We start from the raw sequence: 22,494 nt of genomic DNA, 5'->3' as shown, positions 1-22,494 counted from the left end.
TTAGTTTCTAGACATAAGAAATATTCATAATCTTGTAAAATGAGGTGTAAAATGTATTGTATTGTATGTGCTGTGCCTTTTTTTTTCAGGTCCCACAGGTTGAGCATGATCTCACCAGAGATGACAGTATCATTTCAAAGGACACTCCCACAAAATTGTGCATAAATAGAGACATCAGTACTGCTGCATCAGCAGAGCAGTTCATCAAAGGAACGTCTTGGTGTCATTAGCAGAGGTAAGACAGATAACCTTTGAAAGGATTTCAGTCAGTGTCAGGTTTGGGATTAATTCATTGTCAAAAAAAAAAAAAAGAAAAAAGAAAATCATAAAAAAATATTATCAGAATTCTTTAACCATCAGGATTTTTGTTTTACTTTCAGGGGTGAAAATGGTTGATTATGAAGTCATTGTGCTCACTGGCAGTCTGGGCTTTGCCACCACTTTTGACAATATCTACATTAAGCTGGTTGGCCTGAATGGATCGAGCAAACGCAAATGCCTGTGGAGCTGCATGCCATCTTTCTACAGCGGTGCAGTAAGTCTGAAATATCCATCTCTACGTTCAAATGTGGGACATGCTTGCTTTTTTTCCCCCACAATTAAAGTAGATGTTTCATAAGGTCACAGCCTAGCTCCCGATTATAATATATACGTAATCTTGGTCACTTGTAAATGTTCCAAAGCTGATGTGTCATTACTCTAGGTGTCACGTTTTACTGTGACCTGCCCAGTCTCCCTTGGAGAGCTTTTACTGATAGAGGTAGACAAAGAACATCGGTTACTCCTCCCAGACATGTCTTGGTACGCTGCCAAGGTAGAAGTGACTTCCCCTGAAGGAGACACCTACCACTTTCCTATCTACCAATGGATCACCAACAGCGATGTCCACCGCTTCAAAGAGGGAAAAGGTTTGTGGAAACATGCTTGCCTGACATCATGCATGTAATTTACTGAACAGGAAAAATAAAACAGAAAGATAAAGTATAAAGAATAATGAAAAAATTCAAACCATACTATAATTTAAGGCAATTGCTGTAAAACAGTAAACATTTCTATGTTTAAGCTCTCAGAGCCTCTCAAGAAAAAAACAGTCTTTTAGCCAAGTACAGTCGGCAGGAGGAGCTGGAGAAGCAACAGCAAGTCTATTGGTAAGAGTGCTGAGCTGTTATTTTAACAGCTAATAACTAAAGCTAATAACATCATCCACCTCTGTCTGTGTTTATTCTCAGACACAGGCGTTGTTTGTGAATGGGGACCACCTGCATCCCTTACATCTTAAAACTTTTTTTTTTCAGCTGGGAAAAAGAGGGAATTGCACACTGCATGAAGGCAGACAATGCCCAGTCGCTGCCCTATGATATCCGCTTCTCTTTAACTAAGACTGCAGAAATGACCTACATTTCAGCCAAAGGGTGAATGCCTTAACTATTTATCTACAGATATAATGGAATTATTAAAATAATCTTAACACAAACTGTTGTATCTTTACTTTGTAGACTGGGGCAAATGGGACTAATGCAAATACTGGAGTGGAAAAAGGAATTTACTCGTATGGAAGATATTAGTCTCCTGTTGCATATCCATCAGACTAAAAGATCAGGTAATGAAATTATCATTAAACTACTCTCTAAAGATGACAATTGACTCAGGAGTACTTAATTCCCAGTAAATAAGGTTGTGAAATCACTATTCCACTATTTTCTCTTGGCTTCTTCTGAAACCAAGAGAAAATTACAAGTATATGAGCTTTTAAAAGAGTTGTTTATCTATCAAAACATGTATATTTTACCAATTCCAATAAAGATTCCTGTTTAATATCTGGAAGGTTCAGACTCACAGTTACATCCATGAACCTAAAGTCGGTTTTATTTTACGATGAAGTAAAATGATGTTTTATTTCCAGATTATGTTCAGAAACATTGGAAGGAGGACGCTTTCTTTGGCTACCAGTTTCTAAATGGTGTCAACCCCATATTGATCCGACGCTGTACAGCACTGCCAGACAACTTTCGTGTCACTGATAAAATGGTCTTCCCTGATGATCAGCATAATCTCAAAGATGAAATGACGGTAATTGTTCAATTCCCATCAAATGCTGTAAAGAATGGCCAGAGAAGTTTTCTTTCCCTAAAAGCAAGGTATTTCACAATTGTCACTAGAAATTGGAGGATGAAATTATGGTAATCCCGATGAACTAAAGTTGACTGTTATCTGGTTTATCTGTTTGGCAATGTGAGGACATTCACACGTTTACTTTGTAAATGTAATAGCATGAGTATGTGTATGGAATCAAATTATTGTGTATTCTTTCTGAAATTTAAAACAGAAGGGCAACATCTTCCTGTGTGACTATAAGCTTTTGGATGGAGTGCAGGCAAACACCATCAATGGGAAAAAACAGTACTTGATGGCTCCCCTTGTTCTACTCAGGAAAAATGAAGAGGACCAGCTGATGCCAATTGCTATTCAGGTAAGCTTAGGACTTTGGTTCTAAATTCAAGTACTATCAAGGTTATTTTCGTTTACAAGAAAAAATATCAACCTTGCTGAATGTGATAGTCGCAGTTAGCTCAGCTGCTAATTGATCTCAACAGCAGCAAAGACTTCTCTTTGTTATGACGATCGTGGCTCAAGAGTTGGGAGTTCGCCTTGTAATCGGAAGGTTACCAGTTCGAGCCCCGGCTTGGACAGTCTCGGTCGTTGTGTCCTTGGGCAAGACACTTCACCCGTTGCCTACTGGTGGTGGTCAGAGGGCCCGGTGGCGCCAGTGTCCGGCAGCCTCGCCTCTGTCAGTGCGCCCCAGGGTGGCTGTAGCTACAACGTAGCTTGCCATCACCAGTGTGTGAATGTGTGTGTGAATGGATGAATGACTGGATATGTAAAGTGCTTTGGGGTCCTTAGGGACCAGAAAAGCGCTATATAAATACAGGCCATTTACCATTTTACCATTTACCATGAAGTGAAGTTCAATCACCTAAGTGTGATTTGTGGAAATCCAAATGTAATAATCATAAATGTCATCATCATCTGCATTCAATGAAGTTGACAAAAACCCGCCGTTAATGGATCTTTATTCTGTTGATTGCATGGGTTGCAGGAGGGGCCACAGTGGCCGACTGTTATGTGGATCAGAGTTCTTGATGGTTCTATCCCTATATGCTGTAACTCTTTCTTTAGACATGGGATGTCACCTTTCTGGTGTGGAAAGAATCCAAGCTTGTGTATGAGAAAGCGACCAGGAATGGGTATAATTGCATTGCCTCAGCTTTGTGCTTTTACTTTGGGGTTGCCCCTAGCCTGCATGTGTGTCCAGCTGGTCTCATTGGAGCACCCAGATTGGGTGAACAAGATGCATGAAATTTAATTTTCATGCTGGAGGACTTAATTGCTCATGTGGGCAACGACAATGAAACCTTAAGAGGCAAGTAAGAATGCCTTGCTTATCTGAGCCTGAGTGATGTTATGTTACTGGATCTCAATGTTAATCACAGATTATCCATAATAAAGACTTCAAGCTTAAGTGCATCTGGCACAATTCCTACCTGTGCAGAACTTCAACTGCATTCTGAAGCAGGCAAGATATGGGTGCGTGAAGTTGCTCCAGTTGGTAGTTGGCGCATGCCATGTTGGCAGTCTACAAACCGAACAATAGGCACCAAAGGTTAAGAGTGCTGTCAAATCAAAGGAGGAGTTTTTTTTAACTTGGTTAATTTATAGGATGCTAATGGATGATTACAGTTACTGGTAGGCTAAGCAGAGTGCTGCTCTGGCAGTGGCTGGATCAAACACACTGATGTGGGAATAGTTTAGTGAGAGGATTCTGGCAGAGAAGGCAGTTTCCTGTTTTATGCTGCTTACTTAAAATAAGGATGCATTCCTCCATGTGTGGAAGCAGGGTCATTGTGTGGGTCAAGTGGGATGACCATCCCATCAGTACTGATATCAATCAAGACAGAAAGTAAAAGAAAAACAGGAATAAAAACTGGAGTACATGAGACTGCAACATTTACTCAAAACACTTTCATTTTTTAAATAGATCAAAATAATAATGACCATAACTGTGTTCACATGCAGAACTCTACAAAAGTTTCAGTTTATCATTTGACCCCTTTGGGAAAACTGAATTACCCACTGTTGATGAAAACCTACACAAACCTTGCTGTCTGGTCTCTGGGAAGAACATGGGGCATTAAAAACACACGTTATATTTATTTATTCAGTACTAACAAATTAATTGAATTTACAACATGTTTGTCTCGTCTGCCGCAGCTGAAGCAGAAACCAGCAGAGGACAACCCAGTCTTTCTCCCTACTGATTCTGAGTACGACTGGTTGTTAGCCAAAATCTTTGTGAGGAGTGCAGATTTCAACCTGTATGAACTGAATGCTCACCTGCTGCGCGCTCACCTGCTGGCTGAGGTTTTTACAGTCTCATTGCTGCGCAACCTGCCCATGGTACATCCTCTATACAAGGTAATTAAGGCTGAGGAGCCTTCATGCTTCCAAGTTAAGCTATACAGCTAAATAACTTGATTGTGCAGCAGTGAAACACAGGACTACACACAAAGAATGTGAATATAAATAATCAGAAAAGAAAGGAATAAGTACTTTTCTTAATGAATTTTCCTCTTTCTCTCAGCTTCTCAGACCCCACACTCGCTACACTCTTCAGATCAATTACTTAGCTCGGGACCTTCTTATCTCTGAGAATGGGTCTTTTGCTAAGGTATAAATAGTCTAATATATCTTCTTTTTAAGTATCATGTAGTCTCCTCTAATTGTGCCTTGACTATTCACTAGTTTACAGCTTCTGGTGGAAAGGGTGCTGCCGAAATCCTGAAGAAATCACTGGCCACCGTGACCTACACCTCCCTCTGTATCCCAGATGATATTGAAGAGCGTGGATTGAAAGATGTACCAAACTTCTACTACAGAGATGATGGACTCAAGCTTTGGGACATCATCCACAGGTTATATCACAACTTTGTCTGACAACACATAAAATATATAAAAAAGGAAAATAACTCCTTCCCAGTTTGTGCTCCACCCACAGATAAGGCCTTGCACTTTGTGCTTGTTTTTTTTGTTTTTTTAATTATATGAATTTATCCAGCCAGATCAGCCGAATCAACCCTAGCGATCAATGGGGTGACAGATGTCGCAGCCAGATCGCCCTCACATCCGGGCAGCATCCGAGCAGCACGGTGGCACGGTGGTTAGCACTGTTGCCGCACAGCAAGAAGGTCCTGAGTTCAATTCCACCATCAGGCCGGGGTCTTTCTGTGTGGAGTTTGCATGTTCTCCCCGTGTTTGCGTGGGTTCCCTTCGGGTACTCCGGCTTCCTCCCACCGTCCAAAGACATGCAGCTTGTGGGGATAGGTTAATTGGATAACCCAAATTGTCACTAGGTGTGAGTGTGAATGGTTGTCTGTCCTTGTGTGTTGGCCCTGCGACAGACTGGCGACCTGTCCAGGGTGTACCCCGCCTCTCGCCCTATGACAGCTGGGATAGGCTCCAGCGCCCCCCGCGACCCTGAAAAGGATAAGCGGAAGCGAATGGATGGATGGATGAATTTATCCATGCAACCATGTTTACTATTCATCCATTCCCAAAGGCTTACCAAAACAAAATAGTCCCTCATGCCTTCCTAGTGAATAGTTTTCCTTTACATGCCAATCTCTCTCTCAATGTCAGTGGCGGGAAATAAACTTGATAAGAGGAGTAAAAACTCTAATTACAGAGTGGAAATGATTTTCACACATTTTATATACTTGATAATTATCTGTTATGCATTATAGTTTTTTTTTTTAATTAGTGTGCATAGAAAGCTACAATGAAACCAAAAACAATGTTTGAATGTATCCCCATTTGTCCAAAGGTTTGTGGAGCCAGTACTCACCCACTACTACGAGACTGATGCTGATGTCCAGGAAGACCATGAACTCCAGAACTGGATCAAAGAAATTTTTGAACATGGATTCCTTTCAAATAACAATTCAGGTGATGATAATGTGAATGTTGAATATTATCATGAAATAGTTTTAATTGAATTTATGTGTTGACAGTTTATTCTTCTGTATTTATAGGAATTCCACAGAAATTCACCACTAAGAATGAGATGGTCAAGTTTGTCACCATGGTGATCTTCACTTGCTCCGCCCAGCACTCAGCTGTCAACTCTGGACAGGTGAAGCCTTTTAATTTACCTCAGTTAAAAGTGATTGTGTATCGTTCAGAGAGTGTGGTTTTCCTATATGAAAGGATGAAGGCCAGTTCTGTGCAGATAAATTGCACTAAACTTTGAGGCTGTAAACTTTGATGAGTATTTGTACATAATCTGACTTTACATTAGCACCATCCTAGCAGCAAATAGGTAGAGCTCACTCCAATTGGAATCCCATTTATCGTATAATCATTTGACTGCTACAGTGTTGACCCTGTTTTTCGGTGAAAACACAACATTCAGAGCAGAATCAGCTTTCTGGAATTTCCTTATCTGGATGATTGAGCATATATCAAGCAGTGAATGGTATTTGACTTGTCCCCAGTCCCCAGTCTGCCCTCTGTCTGGCCAAAAGCTCAGTCAGTGATTCATCAAAGACAAAAGTGACCTATGAATGTTTTTGCTACAAATTTGTCTGACTGGGACTGAAATTTAAATCAGCATTTTACACCTTCATCTTCTTTGTCCTGGTGCCTATAATAGTTTAGCCATCAAGCTAGTTGACATCATGTAATGTTAGCTACCCCAAATTCACTAACTGTTCAAGGATTGGTGATATTCAGCTTTGCACCTTCATTTAGCAGTCTAGCACTGCTGTACATTTTAGCAGTTTTTTTTCTCAAGATAGGAACTTGCCAGCTGATTTTCTGCTACCTATGTAAACTTCATAAATCCATTATATATACTGGATTTTAAAAAGCTCAACACCTGGGAGAGCAGCCACATTTTATTGTATTGTTTTTTTAATGTAATGGCTTTTAATGTCACATTCTTGTGTTTCAAAGCTATACTTCAAGGCCTATTAATAGATATATTTATCCATTACTTTCTCAATGCAGTATGACTTTGGTGGCTGGATGCCCAATAGTCCTACCTCTTTGCAGCTTCCCCCACCAACAACAAAGGAGACAGCAACTGAGAAAACGATGTTGGACACATTTCCCAGTGTTAACACCACAGTGCATGCCATGGCCACCTTATGGCTACTCAGCAAGGAGTCATCTGACCGTGTAAGTGCTCTGCAAAGGCTTTATAAAAGACAAAGATCATCATGTATGTGTGTATTTTATGTAATGCACAATAAGAGCAAAGAAAAAAATTGCCCATAGTTGAATAAGAAGTAATTGTTTAGTTGATCTAATGTCAATCTCACCAGGTCCTTCTTGGCCACTTCCCCGAGGAGCATTTCACTGATAAATTTCCTCGCAAGAGGATAATGGAATTTCAAGAAGAGCTCCAAAGGCTGAGTGCAGAGATCAAAACCAGAAACAAGGATTTGGACCTTCCATACACATACCTGGATCCAAAAGTGATTGAAAACAGTGTGTCCATTTGAATATTAGAAAGTGTGTTCTTCAGTTTCATATCAATAAACAGGAGGAGAGGGAGAGCAGCGATGCTTCTGGTCAGGCTTTTGTTTCACATCATAATCTAAAAACAGCTTTTAAGCTTATGAACAGGAAAACTAAAATAATTGACCTGCTAGTGACCATGTTAGTGAATATATGTATATATATGATAGGCATTACAAAATACTATATAACTGACACATTATGCCACATATCTTGGCAGATGCAGTGAATAAATTATGTGTAGAATTTGCATGTTCTCCTTGTATCTGCATGGTGTCCTTCTTCAGTCCAAGAACTTGCGTGGTATGTTAACCGATGACTCAGCGACTGTATGTTTAAACTTAAGCCTTCTTTTCTGTCATGGTTCTGGGTCAGTTCTGACCCAGAATTTTGAGTTCTCATGTTTTGATTTATTTTTGCATTATGGATTATTTTCTTGTGCTCTGGTGCTTTGATTATTATTATAAATATATATGTCTTATTCTTGGCGAGGGATTAGTTCTTCAGTTGTGTCCTATGTTTAGTATAGTTTGAGTTCCATGTGTTATATTCTTTCTGTTTGCCTCTCGGTGTCAAGTCTGCGTCTTTGTGGTTTGTGTATTGTTTCCTATTTTATTTTGAAGGATTGTGTCTTATGTCAGTGTGTCCAGCTTCGCTCCCCCTGTTTCGTTAGTCTAATTTCTCCCAGCTGTCTCCCTCCTGTTGCCCATTTCCTGATTACCGCCCTGTGTATATAAGCCCTGTGTGTTCTCCTGCCTGTTGCCGGTTCGTCTGTGTTATCTCCCTCCGTCATCTGTGTTTCAATCAATCAATCTTTATTTATAAAGCACTTTTCATACAAACTGTAGCACAAAGTGCTTTACATGGTTAAAAGCAGCCCCCCCCCCCAACACACACACACACACACACACATACACACACACACACCTAAAGAGTAAAATTGGGCTGGGTACGTATTAGCCAAGTGAGGAAACACTATCACAGGGAGCTGTCTGCACCGGGAGCCGGTCACAGACCGCAGCCTCCAGGCTGGGCACACAGCAGGAGGGAGGCAAAGAAGCCCCCCAGCCAGGCTCAGAGGACCCACAGGGCCCCAGCAGCCACGGTCGATCACAGCCCCGGTGCAGAGAACCCCCTCCGAGGAAACACTGGAGATATGACCTAATAAGAATATAAACAGGATAAAAAGATAAAATAAATAAGAGTGGGATATAATATAAATATAAGTATAAACAGAGTAAGAAGATAAAAAATGAATAAGAATACAATCAATAGGTATTAGGTAAAACTAAATGAATAATATAAATAGAATAACAGGATAGAATAAATAAGCATTAAATAAATAAGCGTTAGTTAAAAGCTAAATTAAAAAGGTGGGTCTTGAGCCTGTTTTTAAAAACATGTACGTTCTCTGCGGCCCTGAGCTCCTCCGGCAGGCTGTTCCACAGTCGAGGACCATACGACTGAAAAGCTGCCTCTCCGTGAGTATGTGTCCTGACTTTAGGGACAATCAAAAGGCCAGTACCAGAGGACCTCAGGGTCCGCGAGGGTTCGTATGGTAAAAGCAGATCTGAAAGATAAGAAGGCCCAAGACCATTAAGACATTTAAAAACCAATAAAAGAACTTTAAAATCGATCCTGAAACACACGGGGAGCCAATGCAGCGATTGTAAAACTGGTGTAATGTGGGCCCGCCCTCTGGTCTTCGTCAGCACACGAGCTGCAGAGTTTTGCAAAAGTTGCAAAGGTGAAATATTCTTTTTGGGGAGACCAGAGAGCAGGGCATTACAGTAATCAATGCGACTGGTAATAAAGCATGCATCAGCATCTCCGTGTTGGCCCGAGAGAGAATAGGGCGGACTCTGGCTATATTTTTTAGATGATAAAATCCAATTTTGGTTACATGTTTAATATGTGGGATAAAACCAAGCTCAGAGTCAAAAATAACACCCAAGTTTTTCACTTGTAGTGAAGGGCATAGTGAAAATGCCTGTAATTTAGACAAGCGTTTCTCTCTCTGAGCCTCAGGACCAATGATTAAAACTTCAGTTTTGTCCTGGTTAAGCTGTAAAAAGTTTTCTGCCATCCAAGATTTTATATCTAGAATACGGTTAAAAAGGGCATCCATTGGTCTGGTGTCATCAGGAGACACGGAGATGTACAGCTGAGTGTCATCAGCGTAACTGTGGAAGTTCACTCCATGCCTCCTGATGACGCCGCCAAGAGGGAGCATATACAAATTAAAAAGTACAGGGCCTAAAACCGACCCTTGGGGCACACCACATGTCATTTTATGGATCTTAGAGGAGCATGTATCCATACTCACCATAAAAGTTCTGTCTGAGAGATAGGAAGTGAACCAGTTGTGTACAGCACCAGAGAGGCCCACCATGTGTTTCAGTCTGTTTAGTAGAATAGTGTGGTCTACTGTATCAAAGGCTGCGCTTAGATCCAGTAGCACCAGGACTGAGAGCTTTTGGGAGTCCCAGTTACATCTAATATCATTTAAAACCTTTAGGAGAGCGGTCTCTGTGCTGTGGTTCACCCTAAATCCAGACTGAAATATTTCTAGGATCTGTTTATCATTCAGAAAATCATTAATCTGAGTAAAAACAAGTTTTTCTAAAATTTTACTTAAAAATGGTAAGTTGGATACAGGTCTGTAGTTATTAAAATTATTGCAATCCAAATTGCTCTTCTTCAGAAGGGGACTCACCACCGCCGTTTTAAAGGCAGCAGGGAAGACACCCGACTGAAGAGAGCAATTCATCATGTATAAAAGCTCAGCTTCAAAAAATCCATAAAGTGTTTTAAAAAGTGAAGAGGGGATTGGATCTAAAAGACATGTGGTGGGTCTCACTGTGGAGAAAACTTTCCTAAGGTTCCCAGCATTAACCAGGACAAAGCTGTCCAGTGTCTCCTCAGGTACAGTCGAGCCCTCAGATGTGTTTAAAATCATATCATAAGAAGATAAAATATCACATCTGATGGTGTTGATTTTTCCCCTGAAGTGGTCTGCAAACTGCTCACAGAGTGAGTCTGTGGGAGTTCTTTGGGAGCTGTTAAAATCAGGGTTAAATAAATGATCTATGGTGGAGAAGAGGACCTTCGGATTATTTTTGTTATTACTGATTATTTTGGCGAAGTATGAGTTTCTTGAATTCCTTAGTGTATTATTGTAAATTTTAAGTTGCTCGCAAAGTATTTGATAGTTGATTTCATTTTTATTTTTCCTCCATCTCCTTTCTGCTGCCCTGCAATTTCTTTTGAATTTTTTGACTTCTTCGTTTCTCCAGGGTGATACACGTTTTACGTTAATCTTTTTGGTGGTGAGTGGAGCAACGGAGTCAAGGCTTTTCTTCAGTTTGAGGTTAAAATGATTAAAATAAAATCACAGGGTGCAGGTAGAATCACAGGGGGCATTCGTCTAAAACCCTGGTAAAATTTGCAGCCACTTCAGAGGTTAGATAGCGCCTCCTCACAGTTCGCACCGAGGTCTCCTCTGAATAAAACCGTGATGTTAAAAACACACAGTAGTGGTCAGAGACAGCTAAGTCAACAACAGAGGACACACTGGTGGACAGCCCATGGGTGATGACCAGGTCCAGAGTGTGTCCTCTGTTGTGAGTCGGCTGCGTGACGTGCTGGGTAAAATCCATACAGTGAAGAATGTTTAAGAATTCTTTTGATGCAGGGTCAGAAGGATTATCTATGTGCAGGTTAAAATCACCGGTTAGAATTATCATATTATACTTTGAATGTATGTTTGTTAAAAATTCTGAGAATTCCTTGATAAAAGCAGCACTGTCTTTAGGTGGTCTATAAATTGTGACAGATAAAACTGGAGGGCTGCTAAAAACAATAGCGTGGAATTCGAAAGTGGTAAAATGATCAAATAAAATTTGTTTGGTGGTGAGTGTGTTATTGGTTAAAGATGCAGTGCCACCACCTCTCTTACCACTTCTAAAGGAAAAAGAGAAATTAAAATTTGGTGGGGAGGCCTCAGTGAGAACAACTGGTGCATCCGAACCCAGCCATGTTTCAGTTAAAAATAAACAATCAAGTTTATTATCTAAAATTAAATCATTAATAATAAAAGACTTATTCAACAGAGAGCGGACGTTTAAAAGTGCCATACTAATTGAGACTGGTGGATTTTTGACAGTAGAGTTCAATGAAGTCTGAGATTTTTGAAGAGGCCGGAGGTTATTAATGTTTTTGGAGTTACTGGATATATGATAATTGTGTTGCTCTCTGTTTGTTCTCTGCTTGGTTCTGTGTCATGTACCTGAGTCTCCCTGCTTCACCATTTCAGGTCTGTGTTTTGTTAGCTTTCTCCAGTTTAGGTTTAGTTTCTGCCCACGCCTTTGCCATTTCTATTTGTATTCCTCCTCAATAAAAGCCCACTCACATCACTTATGCTTGCATCTTGGGTCCTTTAATAAATTCCACACGGCTCGCCTTGCTGACTGTGACATTTTCCTTGTGTTAGCCCTGTGATAGACTACCCACCTACTTAGGATGTAGCCACCTCATGAATCTTCCCATTCATAACATTATTATGTTCTTCACTTTGTGTGTGTGTTTTTTTAAGCGTATACATTACAGTGTCATTCATACATTTGCATATTTTTGCCATGACACATTCATTGATGTAGAGGCTAAATAACAGAAGGTCTAAGTTTCATCTGAGCTTTCATGACACATGTAGTGCAAAGATTTGACATCAAAGACAGACAGAGTGATAGAGACACAACATGAGGCCTGGGAGACCATGACATGTCCTGTCAGGTATAAATTCAATCTGACTGGAAACTTTAAAAAACTATGTATTTATAGCTGCTAAGTTTATAATAATAGGAAAGGTTTATGAGCAGCATGAATGGTAGTAGGAAGTTCTCCTAACAGAGAAACGAAGTGCCCACTAAAGCTGGGCATACACTGTACGATTTTTGGCCCATTTTGAGCAGATTTTTCAGTCATGTCTTGGCCTTAATCGTGTGTCGTGCATCGTGTAGTATACATTCAATTCAATAAAACTTTATTGATCCTGAAGTTTGACCCCAAAGGAAATTGGGTTAAGCCTGCCGACCGTTTGCCAGCGCCGTCTTACCCTTCCGACCATACATATATTACACAAACATCACATGGGGAAGGCAGGTCAGAGAGGTATAACAATGGAAAATGCACAACATGAGGAAGGACGAGGAGAACAAAAGAACTCCCCCAGACTGAGCTCCAACAGGGAGATCAGTTTGAGAACAGAAAAAATCACCTCAGCACATAGCACATGAATCATCACATCTTACAAGACAGAAGACATAAGCTTTGAAGGCGTTTGGGAGGGGGTGAGGTCTGTGTCAGTATACATACGTATGTGTGCACGTGGGTTTGTTTGTGTGTGTTCCATGTTCAGCTGGGAGAAAGTGTCCCTTCACTCGGCAAAATAGGCAAAAGTCAACAATCTTCGGCCGACGAGGGGGGCCTTGAATGAGAACCGAGAAAGTCACAACACAGTCTTGTTATCTAAGGAGAATTTGTTATTCCCGTCAGCTTTTGCCTTGAGCATCCAGCTGTCGCCAGGGGGGCCGCATGAGATGAAGATGGTAGTTGTTTTGGTTACTGCGAACAAAGTGCTTCCAATTTTACGGTTGGTCTAATGTCCATCACTGGTCACCAGCTCTCTCAATTCCTGTTGTTCTTCTTCAAGATCTTATCCATATTACAGACCCATGAGCTTCTCCAAGATCTTGTCAATATTGCGTTCAATAAACACAATCCGAGTACTCACAGCCCTGCCCATCGTCTATCGTGTCGGCCAGCCTTTTGGGATTTTGAGAAGAGAGAACATGGGGTAACAAGAAGCAGTTAAATCCTCACAACCAGCTCCCGATCATCAACTGTATAGTTGCAAGAAAATCAAACCTGTCGTCCCTCGTGAGGGTGTCAACGCGGCCTCTCACACTGCACACGCACAAACTCAGAAATTAACGTGAATAAGACGGAGTAGCACGGCAGTGCAGGGTGTGATCTGGACACAAGTGATGGATGCCCAACTTGTAGAACTTTGACAAGCTCATCTGAGGCTTTTCAATGTGGCCTCAAAATTATCACGACCACAACAACCGTGAAAAGAGTTGGATGGACATAAGATAAGATAAGATAACCTTTATTAGTCCCACATGTGGGAAATTTGTTTTGTTACAGCAGTGGACAGTGCAAAGCTACATGGAAAATTAGATACTGAACACAACTGTACACAATAGAATAGAATAAAATACTATATACAATCGAATAAAATAGAATACAATTGCTGCTCAGTTGCAGCTGCCTGGTCAATGTTTTTCGTTAGGAATTTAGCAAAGCTGATGGTGGTGTGTGTGTCTGTGTGAGTGAAAGACAGAGAGGGAGAGAGGGGGAGAGGGGGAGAGTGAGAGACAGATTTTGTGTTATAAGTTTCATGTTATGGACACACAGTGTGAGCACTCAGGAAGCATCACAGCATCGGGCCGTGTACTGTGAGACCCTGCATCGTAACATACGAACTTCTAGCCCCTGCGATTCAGTAATACAGTTTGAGCAGGATTTAAACAACACGACTGAAAAAATCTCACAGTACAGTGCGATGCAAAGGTTTGGGCAACCTTGTTAATAGTCATTATTTTCCTGTATAAATCGTTGGTTGTTACAATATAAAAAGGTCAGTTAAATATATCATACAGGAGACACACACAGTGATATTTCAGAAGTGAAATGAAGTTTATTGGATTTACAGAAAGTGTTCAATAATTGTTTAAACAAAATTGTTTAAACTTTTGCATCCCACTGTATATGCCCACTTAAGGTAACAACAGCAGTCTAAAACGAAATCTTGTTCTTTCCACAACGCTGGATGAATGACAGTTTCCTCATAACTTCTCCGGTTTAAAGACAACTTCCTGTTTGAATAAGTAATTACTCATTAGTTGCTTGTTTGGAGTATAGTGCATTTGCTAAATTTCCTTGTTTCTTTTTGTTTTATTGTTTATCGTTTCCTCTTTTCCTCTTCATAGTTTAATGGGGTTTCACCTGCTTCTTGTTAGTTCCTTGTGTATATCATCCACCTGTTGGTTGTTATTGCAGCGTATTGCCAGTGTGATGAATTGGACTGACCAACATATCAGAAAAAGTTTAAACAATTAACATTTTTTGTAATTCTGCAAGCAAATGACCCACCAAACTGTCTCATTAATAAAGTTACTGACTCCAAAGATCAAACAGGACATACAATAAGACAGACTGACATTTTTTTTTTTATTTACGTCTCTAACCACTGGAAGGAAGATGCATTCTTTGGCTATCAGTTTCTAAATGGTACCAATCCCATTTTGATCCAATGCTGTACACAACTGCCCAATAACTTACCTGTCACGGATAAAACGGTTTCCCCTGATGGTCAGCATAATTTGGCAGAAGAAATAGAGGTTTTTTTATTATTTAAATTTCTGTGAAATAAAGTTGACTGATATCTGGTTGCTCTTTCTTGCATGTTGGTGAGGTATTTGTGTTGGCAAATTTTACTTTGCAGTTGTAATACCCAGACTAAATGCATGGGGTCAAATAATTTGTCATTCCTTCTGAAATTTCAAACAGAAAGGTAACATCTTCCTGTGTGACTACAAGCTTTTGGATGAAGTGGAGTCAAACACCATCAATGGGAACAAACAGTTCTTGATGGCCCCCCTTGTCCTACTCTGGAAAAACAATGCTGGTCAGTTAATGCCAGTTGCTATTCAGGTGAGCTTAGTACTCAGACATTAATAACGTAAATTAACTGCTTCCTATATAGCACTTTTCAAGCCTACCTGAGCACTCAAATTGCTTTAGACCAGGGGTAGGCAACCTTTTTGATGGCGAGTGCCATTTAAAATTTCCTCAGAAGTCAGTGTGCCATATGATTGCATTAGCAATAAATTTAATAACGCTCTATATGAACAGTTACACATTATATAGAACCACTTTATAGAATTATATTTGTTTGCAAATGTTGGCAGCTATCAGCGAATAGTTATCAGCTATTTTGAAACAAAAAAAGACTTTTTATCCATAACAGCAAATGAACTGTACAACAGAAAATACAAATGCTATTTATGGTCTCCTCACAACAATGATAAGAAAAATAAACTGGGCCAATATGGCATGTTTGTTAATACAGAGACACACATGTTAATGTGATCTCTGGTCTCCCACTCAGAGATACAGGTCTCCGAGTGTCCAACATTCAGACGGCTACCTGAGGTCACTCATGTGAGAGAAAATCTGCTCACACAGATATGTAGAGCCAAATACTGTCAATAAGGCCTCTGCAATGTTCTGAAGACAGTTAAACTTGTCAGGTAGTGATGTCCAGCAGGTGAAAACGCAAGCTCCATGAACACGCACAGCTGTAGATTCCAGCTGCTTCGATGTCGCAATAACTGGCATTAACTCAGCCAGTTAATGCGAGACAAATCTAGCTGCTCATTAAAGATTTCTGGTTTGATCAGAAGATAAAACATTGGTCCATACACCTGAAAGTCCCAAAAATGCATTGTGTCTCGAGTCTATGGATGCATTTTGACTAAAGACCGGCCCCCCAGATATTAAAGCCATAAAGCCTTTGAATGAAAACAAACGCTGTTGTGACAGTGATGTACACTGTCTTGTTGGTAAATGTATGATTTCTATTCATTTTACGTCAGATTAAAAACCTTGATTGTAAGCTTCAGATAATTATTTAATAACAGCCAGACATTTTAAATGAGAATAAGAAAGTATTTCTTTGTGCCCCTGCTCCTGTTAATGCCCTACCTGGCCCCCTGGCAAAACTTTGCTAGATCCGCCCTGCACAGTTATCAGCTGTCAGCTACTTAGAAAAGGATCCTGGTGTTATTTGTCTCTGAGAAACAGTTCATAACTTCCCTTCAACTCATTCATGTCACCTAAAAGGTAAACCTGTTTCTCCATCACCTGTTCAGCTCTGATGATTCAGTAAGGACATCTCCTGGTTTCATCTGCATGTTTCCCTCTCACCACATATCCAAACCGATATCATGACCAACAGCTTTTACAGCTGTGGCTCCAGCAAACATCAGCTGATACTAGAAATTAATATTAAATAAATTCTAACAACAGCTGACCAAGCTTAAACGTGCTGCTGTTGTTTAGTGCGACATCCGGCGGTTTCCTCTTTCTGGCGCAAAGTGGGCGATAAACAAACAAGAGAGAAAAGCTGATCAGCTGATCATTGATCAGTTTCATGATTGAAGTAGCAACAGGAGAGAGAGGGGAGAGAATGAGAGGAGAAGAAGATGCAGCTGTGCAGCAAAGACACAGAATAACTCCAGCTTTGTGTCTTTTTCCATCCTGGCTGAAGTACGGGACAAACTGTGTTCCTTCTCAGCTCAACACGAAACGCGTAATAATTTCTCTGAATTCCGTTTGTACGGGATGGTTGGCAACTCTACTAACTAACCTTATGAATAAAATAAAGTTCACTATCAATAAAATCATAGCACCCGCCCAGCAGTATATAAATTCCGTCATGCTAGCTAGCACGCAGTACGAGTTATTGTAACTGACTGTAAAAAGTCAGCACAACGAAAATAAACTCCACCTAAACTTGGTTTATATCTGACCCAGATAGACTGCAGGTCATAACTTCTTACCAGAAGTTTAGTTCACCTGACGCTCCGACCGGCGGCCGCCTCGGGTCTCTCCTCCTCCTGCCTCCCCTTCCCTCACCCACCTGCTGGCCTCCACCACTTGTTAATTTTACTGAATCTGTGGAAGCTACGCCATGGCCAACACCAAACAATTGAGTTATTTTTACACACCGACCAGCGTCTGGCCAATCCACCACCACCAAAAAATAAATAAATAAAAAAAAAAAAATCATCGGGCCACCGAGCAAATGTCCGGTATGCCCGATGTCCAGTCCAGCTATGGTCGTGCGTGCCATCAGTTAACCCTTCGCGTGCCAACGGTGGCACGCGTGCCTAGGGTTGCCGACCCCTGCTTTAGACAATGTGCCTCTGTTGTATATGGATTTTGTTTATCTTTTTCCTTCTGCATAGAGATTAGCTCTTGCTAAAGAGCTAATCTCTTTAGATAGCAAAATTTCTTAGTATTACTTTTCTTTTTGATTTAGTTATATCTTACTTTATAAGGAAGGACATTAAGATAATTGTTTGCTGCTGGAGACTTCTATTACTGTGCCTTTCCTTTCTTTTCTGATTGATGGCTGCTTCGTTCCTCATCACCCATAATTGTACATTTTTGATGGATCTGCTTAAGTTCTGCGATGTATTTTGGTACATTGTACAATTAAATAAAAAAAAAAAGTCTACTTAAGACACGCTCTGGAGGCAGCTTCCCATATTAAAATGCCCAACTTAGTATCTTAAAAAAAAAAAAGCTCTTGCTAAGCCAATCCCTGTTGCTGTTGCCAATGTGTGTGCCAGAAAAAAGTTCTCAGTAGCTTTAGCTAGGGAAGGAAATTAATAAGAATTTAGGGATTCCTATTCCATTATCAATATCATTCATTGATTCAATTCATTATCAGTTCTCTTATTTATTGTCAATAGGTTCTGATTGGCTCAGCTTTGAGAATAGCCACTATCTCTCAGCAGCATATCAAGGAATGTCTCAGGAATATCATCTAACAATATCAAACTGAAGTTAAAATCTCATACACCTACACAAATCCTATCCTAATGAAGAGTCACATATGATCTTTCTCTTAATATTTAGATATGAACAAAAAGCCAACAACACAAAGCAAAGATATAAACAGCACAAAGAAACTTAAAAACAATCAGAACTGTGATTCTACTGTTTCAACAAGAACAGCCAGAAATTGAGGTTGCAGCCTGACTGCTCATCAGTTTGTTACCTGTTGAAGTTCAGCGTCTGGAGGATTTCTTCTGCAATGTTCATTGTTTAAAAGCTCTCCCAGGGCTCCCACTAATAATTAGTTCCCTTAGGAACCACATCTGAAATTTGGCTGAATCCTGTCTTCTTTTACCTTAATGAATGCACGATGGACAACTTAGCCTCACAAGATAACTTAGAGAGCTTTGAGAATCTTGTAAATTTAGCTATTGGGATTTATCTGTTAGCTTGTAGCATGGGAGCCAATCCAGCTGGGTCACACAAGACTGGCATCGAAGGAGATGGCAGAGATTTGTGGAGTGACTCTGCACATATTGCGATCTGTCTGCCTTTTCTTGGCCACCTGCCTCGTACAACCTAAAGAAAGTGCCAACCTCTAAATGTGGCGGTACTGGTAAGCGGTGTCTTCTGGACTCGAGGGTCCCCACATGCAACAACCTTTCACTGGCAGTCTTTCTTTTCAAGTGATTTTAAACTCTGGTGCTGAGTTTAATTGACAGTTAGCTTATGAAACAACTCAGTACGGAGTTTTGGCCCTCGAGGCTCCTGTGGAAGTAACTGCCAGTCACTCTCCACCATCATCATCACAGGGTTTTTGATCAGCACGTTCTGCTTGTCACACTTCTTACAATTCACCATCCCTTCAGCCCAAAATTGGGTCCTTAAACCTGTCTTAGAAACTGCAGATTTAGCTTTAGTTCCCTAGTAATATCTTGACATGAACAGCAGGTTATTTTCCTTCCTCCACACGACCCCTAAGACTCTCAGCTACTGGTCTCTCCCCTTTCAAGTTATCTCTAAATTACTTTACAAGGACGGAGACCAGTAGCTATTGCTTCCTAAGAGACTGAAGAGACTGTCTTGCCATCGTAAATCCTGCACCATGTGCTGCTTACCTGGACACCTCTATGCCTTTCACACACTACTACTCTTACCTTTATTCCTCTCTGCCTCAGCCACCTTTCCTCAAACTCCTCACGCAAGACTTTTTAACTTTTTGACAAATAATCTCTACTCACCTTTAAATTCTTTCATTCATTATCCAAATCTTTTCCTAGTCATGTGCTTTCCAGTCACTAACTGCCATTTCTCTCTCTCCCTGGATTGCCCGAGATCCTCGGTCTGTTTCTTTCCTGCGCCTTTAATTGTTATTTTTACAATAAATAAAGCTTTTCACTGCAGTTTCTGTTTATAAAAGTGCTTGATGGTTAGCAGTTAGTATTGATTTAAAAAAAGCTAGTACAAGTAAGAAAACACATTTATTCCTTCTCCTGCAGCTGAAGCAGAAACCAGCAGAGGACAACCCGATCTTTTATCCTAGTGATTCTGAGTACGACTGGTTGATTGCCAAGACGTTTGTGAGAAGTGCAAATTTCAGCCTTTATGAACTAAATGCTCATCTGCTGCGCACTCACCTGCTGGCTGAAGTTTTTGCAGTGTCACTGCTCTGCAACCTGCCCATGGTGCATCCACTGTACAAGGTAATTAAAGCTGATTAACCGTTTCGGAGATATAACACAATGGTAAATGGTACAGAAAGCAACAAAACTTGTGACTTTGATGTTAGTCATTTACATATATGTTATACAGCAGAATTAAACATGTGAATATAAAACATCAGACAAGAAAGGAAAAAGTAGTCTTCTTACAAATGAACTTCTCTGTTTCCCTCAGCTTCTCATACCTCACACTCGCTACACTTTGAACATCAACTGCTTAGCTTGGATGCTTCTGATATTTAAAGGAGGAACTTTTGCTAAGGTATAAACAAACAAAAAAGACAAACAAATGTTCTGTTTGACCAACATGTATTTTTTTGCCACTAAGATTTGACTGTTCCCTAGTTTACATCTTCTGGTGAGGAGGGTGCCCTCACAATCCTGAGAAGATCACTGTCCACACTGACCTACAGCTCCCTCTGTATCCCAGATGATATTGCAGAACGTGGACTGAAAGATGTGCCAAACTTCCACTACAGGGATGATGGACTCCAGCTTTGGGAAATCATAAACAGGTTCTATCACTACTTTGTCTGACCCAACATACATATAATTATAGAATAACTTCAATTTATTTTGAAGTTCACGTAGACCATTCTTCACACCCTGGTAAATGTGGTAATGCACTTTCAGATGCTTGCCGAAACAAAAACAAAATTCTTCCAGATGGCTTCCCAGTTATTATTTTAAATGAAAGAAAGAATGAATGAAACCTTTATTTGTGAACTGCAGTTGCCTGCAGTGAAACTGACCCCTCTGACCATACATATATTACACAAACATCACATTGCGGAGACAAGTCAGAATAGATAGCATTTAAGAAGAACAGTGAAAATACACAACATCAGGGACAGGAGGAGAAAAAAAGGACTCTACTCAGACTGGCCTCCACTAGGAGAGCAGTTTGAGGACAGCAAAACAAACAAACAAACAAAAAAACCCCACTGTCCTGATTCGAGATATTGAGAACCAAACCAAAATACCAGAGGCCCAGAGGGATGCAATCAAACAGATGAGTTTATTGAACACACGCGTGGGAAGAAGCACACAGCATCACATCTGCGGGGTTCTTCTCCCAAAATACACAGACAGTAGCTTTTATAACGTCAGGGTTAAAAACGCCCCTTCCCACGTTCTAAGAACATTATTTGGATTCTAAGAATTTTGTACAAGCATCTTGTACAAACAATAATCAATTTTTAGAGCTAAAGTCAGACACAGAAGTTCCTCTTTCTAGCATCTTCTTTCCAAATATGGTGATGATCTCAGACCCTGGAGATCCCCGTAGACTTGTCCTCCTGTTGACCCATCTCCTATCATCTGTTGCTAAGCAAACTCAAATGCAACAGGTTGCACAAGAAGCTGAATACGTTCAGGCTTTCACTCAAGCCTATTTCTAGATTATATGTACTATATGTGTTTTGTAAGCATGTATGCAGTTTTAACCTTAATGCAATGTGTGTATACAATTATTATGGCTGCTCCTGTAATAAAAGGTTAATGTGAGGCCAACAGGTTTTAATGAACATCTTAATGCAGTATCAATGCTGTAGATTATATTGTTAATGATGCAGGATATATTATAGCAGTAAAATAATTTCTTCAATTCCACATTCCCTCTCTTGACGTCTCACTCAGAGACGTGACCACACTGCTTGTGTCATTTCTCTGGCCCTCTCTAGCAGTCCTCTGGCTAGGGAATGAGACAACAACCTCAGGTGTTCGAGTTGGTCGATCAGAACACACTTCTTAATAAACACAATATGCAGTGTGTATACAATGATTATAGTTGCCCCTGTAAGAGAAAGGTTAATCTGAGGCCTGCTACTTTAATAAACATCTCAGTGCAATATCAATGCTATAGGTTACATGATTAATGCAATGTTAATGCTCAAGGTTATATTGTAACATTTAAAATTTTATTATAACCATGTTCCTTTCTGAGCACGTGCCGTTCAGTGCTTTCATCAGTATTCAGAATGCTTCGTAAGGTCCAGCGTGTTTCTCATATATGGTTAGATGTACTGATGTGCTTGTGTCATGTGCGTTATATGTGAGTTGTCATGTGTCCATCTCTTTTCTCGGCTCGGGTATTGTTTTTCTGCCGTCTTCCAGTACGGATAGCATGATGAGCAGAGCCGTTGCCACTAGTAAGACGCCAGTTAGCACATAAAAAGCAGACGAATCTTCACATCTGTTTCTACACAATTATTCCCAAATAAAACTGTTATTACTCCCTTATTTGAATTTTAACTAAACTATAACTACTATAGCTAGTGATACAATGTAACTTGAATAGTTAGTTTTGGTAATTAAGTAGTAATGAAAGGCTATTTCCAAATTATTACCATTAGCATCTAGTTTCCACCTTATTATTCAGGTATTACCACATTATTACTGAGCTGTAGTAGAATGTGCTACTGAAATTTGAAATGATTTCTCATGAAATCTGTTGATTAATATAATTGTCTCTCCATCAGGATTTTCTTGACTTTCAAGAGAGAAAATG

At 40.2% G+C, this 22,494-nt stretch overlaps 2 protein-coding genes across 5 annotated transcripts in view; both read left to right on the top strand.

Annotated features, from left to right (window-relative positions):
- Window positions 1-8,062, top strand: part of LOC116327377 (polyunsaturated fatty acid lipoxygenase ALOX15B-like) — a 30,521-nt gene extending 22,459 nt beyond the window's left edge. For 2 of the 4 annotated variants that reach the window (XM_039607128.1, XM_039607129.1), the window contains exons 3-17: window positions 90-235; window positions 381-535; window positions 704-908; window positions 1,064-1,148; window positions 1,296-1,412; window positions 1,497-1,600; window positions 1,904-2,070; window positions 2,327-2,470; window positions 4,270-4,473; window positions 4,640-4,726; window positions 4,801-4,970; window positions 5,879-6,000; window positions 6,087-6,187; window positions 7,063-7,233; window positions 7,380-8,062. In XM_039607128.1, coding sequence (XP_039463062.1) covers window positions 389-535; window positions 704-908; window positions 1,064-1,148; window positions 1,296-1,412; window positions 1,497-1,600; window positions 1,904-2,070; window positions 2,327-2,470; window positions 4,270-4,473; window positions 4,640-4,726; window positions 4,801-4,970; window positions 5,879-6,000; window positions 6,087-6,187; window positions 7,063-7,233; window positions 7,380-7,559 — 2,004 coding nt within the window. In that variant the 5' untranslated portion in view covers window positions 90-235; window positions 381-388 and the 3' untranslated portion in view covers window positions 7,560-8,062. The remainder of the gene's footprint in view (window positions 1-89; window positions 236-380; window positions 536-703; window positions 909-1,063; window positions 1,149-1,295; window positions 1,413-1,496; window positions 1,601-1,903; window positions 2,071-2,326; window positions 2,471-4,269; window positions 4,474-4,639; window positions 4,727-4,800; window positions 4,971-5,878; window positions 6,001-6,086; window positions 6,188-7,062; window positions 7,234-7,379) is intronic. The other 2 variants (XM_039607131.1, XM_039607130.1) reach the window with 1 other exon arrangement.
- Window positions 8,063-11,162: 3,100 nt separating this feature from the next.
- On the top strand, window positions 11,163-20,522 carry LOC116327372 (arachidonate 12-lipoxygenase, 12R-type-like). The gene is made up of 6 exons (XM_039607059.1): window positions 11,163-11,223; window positions 14,779-15,038; window positions 15,208-15,351; window positions 19,764-19,967; window positions 20,161-20,247; window positions 20,331-20,522. Exons 1-6 carry the CDS (start codon window positions 11,163-11,165, stop codon window positions 20,520-20,522), a joined length of 948 nt encoding a protein of 315 aa, XP_039462993.1.
- Window positions 20,523-22,494: the final 1,972 nt, after the last annotated feature.

Source organism: Oreochromis aureus, linkage group 23 (assembly GCF_013358895.1).
Source record: "Oreochromis aureus strain Israel breed Guangdong linkage group 23, ZZ_aureus, whole genome shotgun sequence".
Taxonomy (NCBI): domain Eukaryota; kingdom Metazoa; phylum Chordata; class Actinopteri; order Cichliformes; family Cichlidae; genus Oreochromis; species Oreochromis aureus.
The sequence above is the reverse complement of the archived record's forward strand: the minus strand, read 5'-3'. Positions and strand labels throughout refer to the sequence as shown.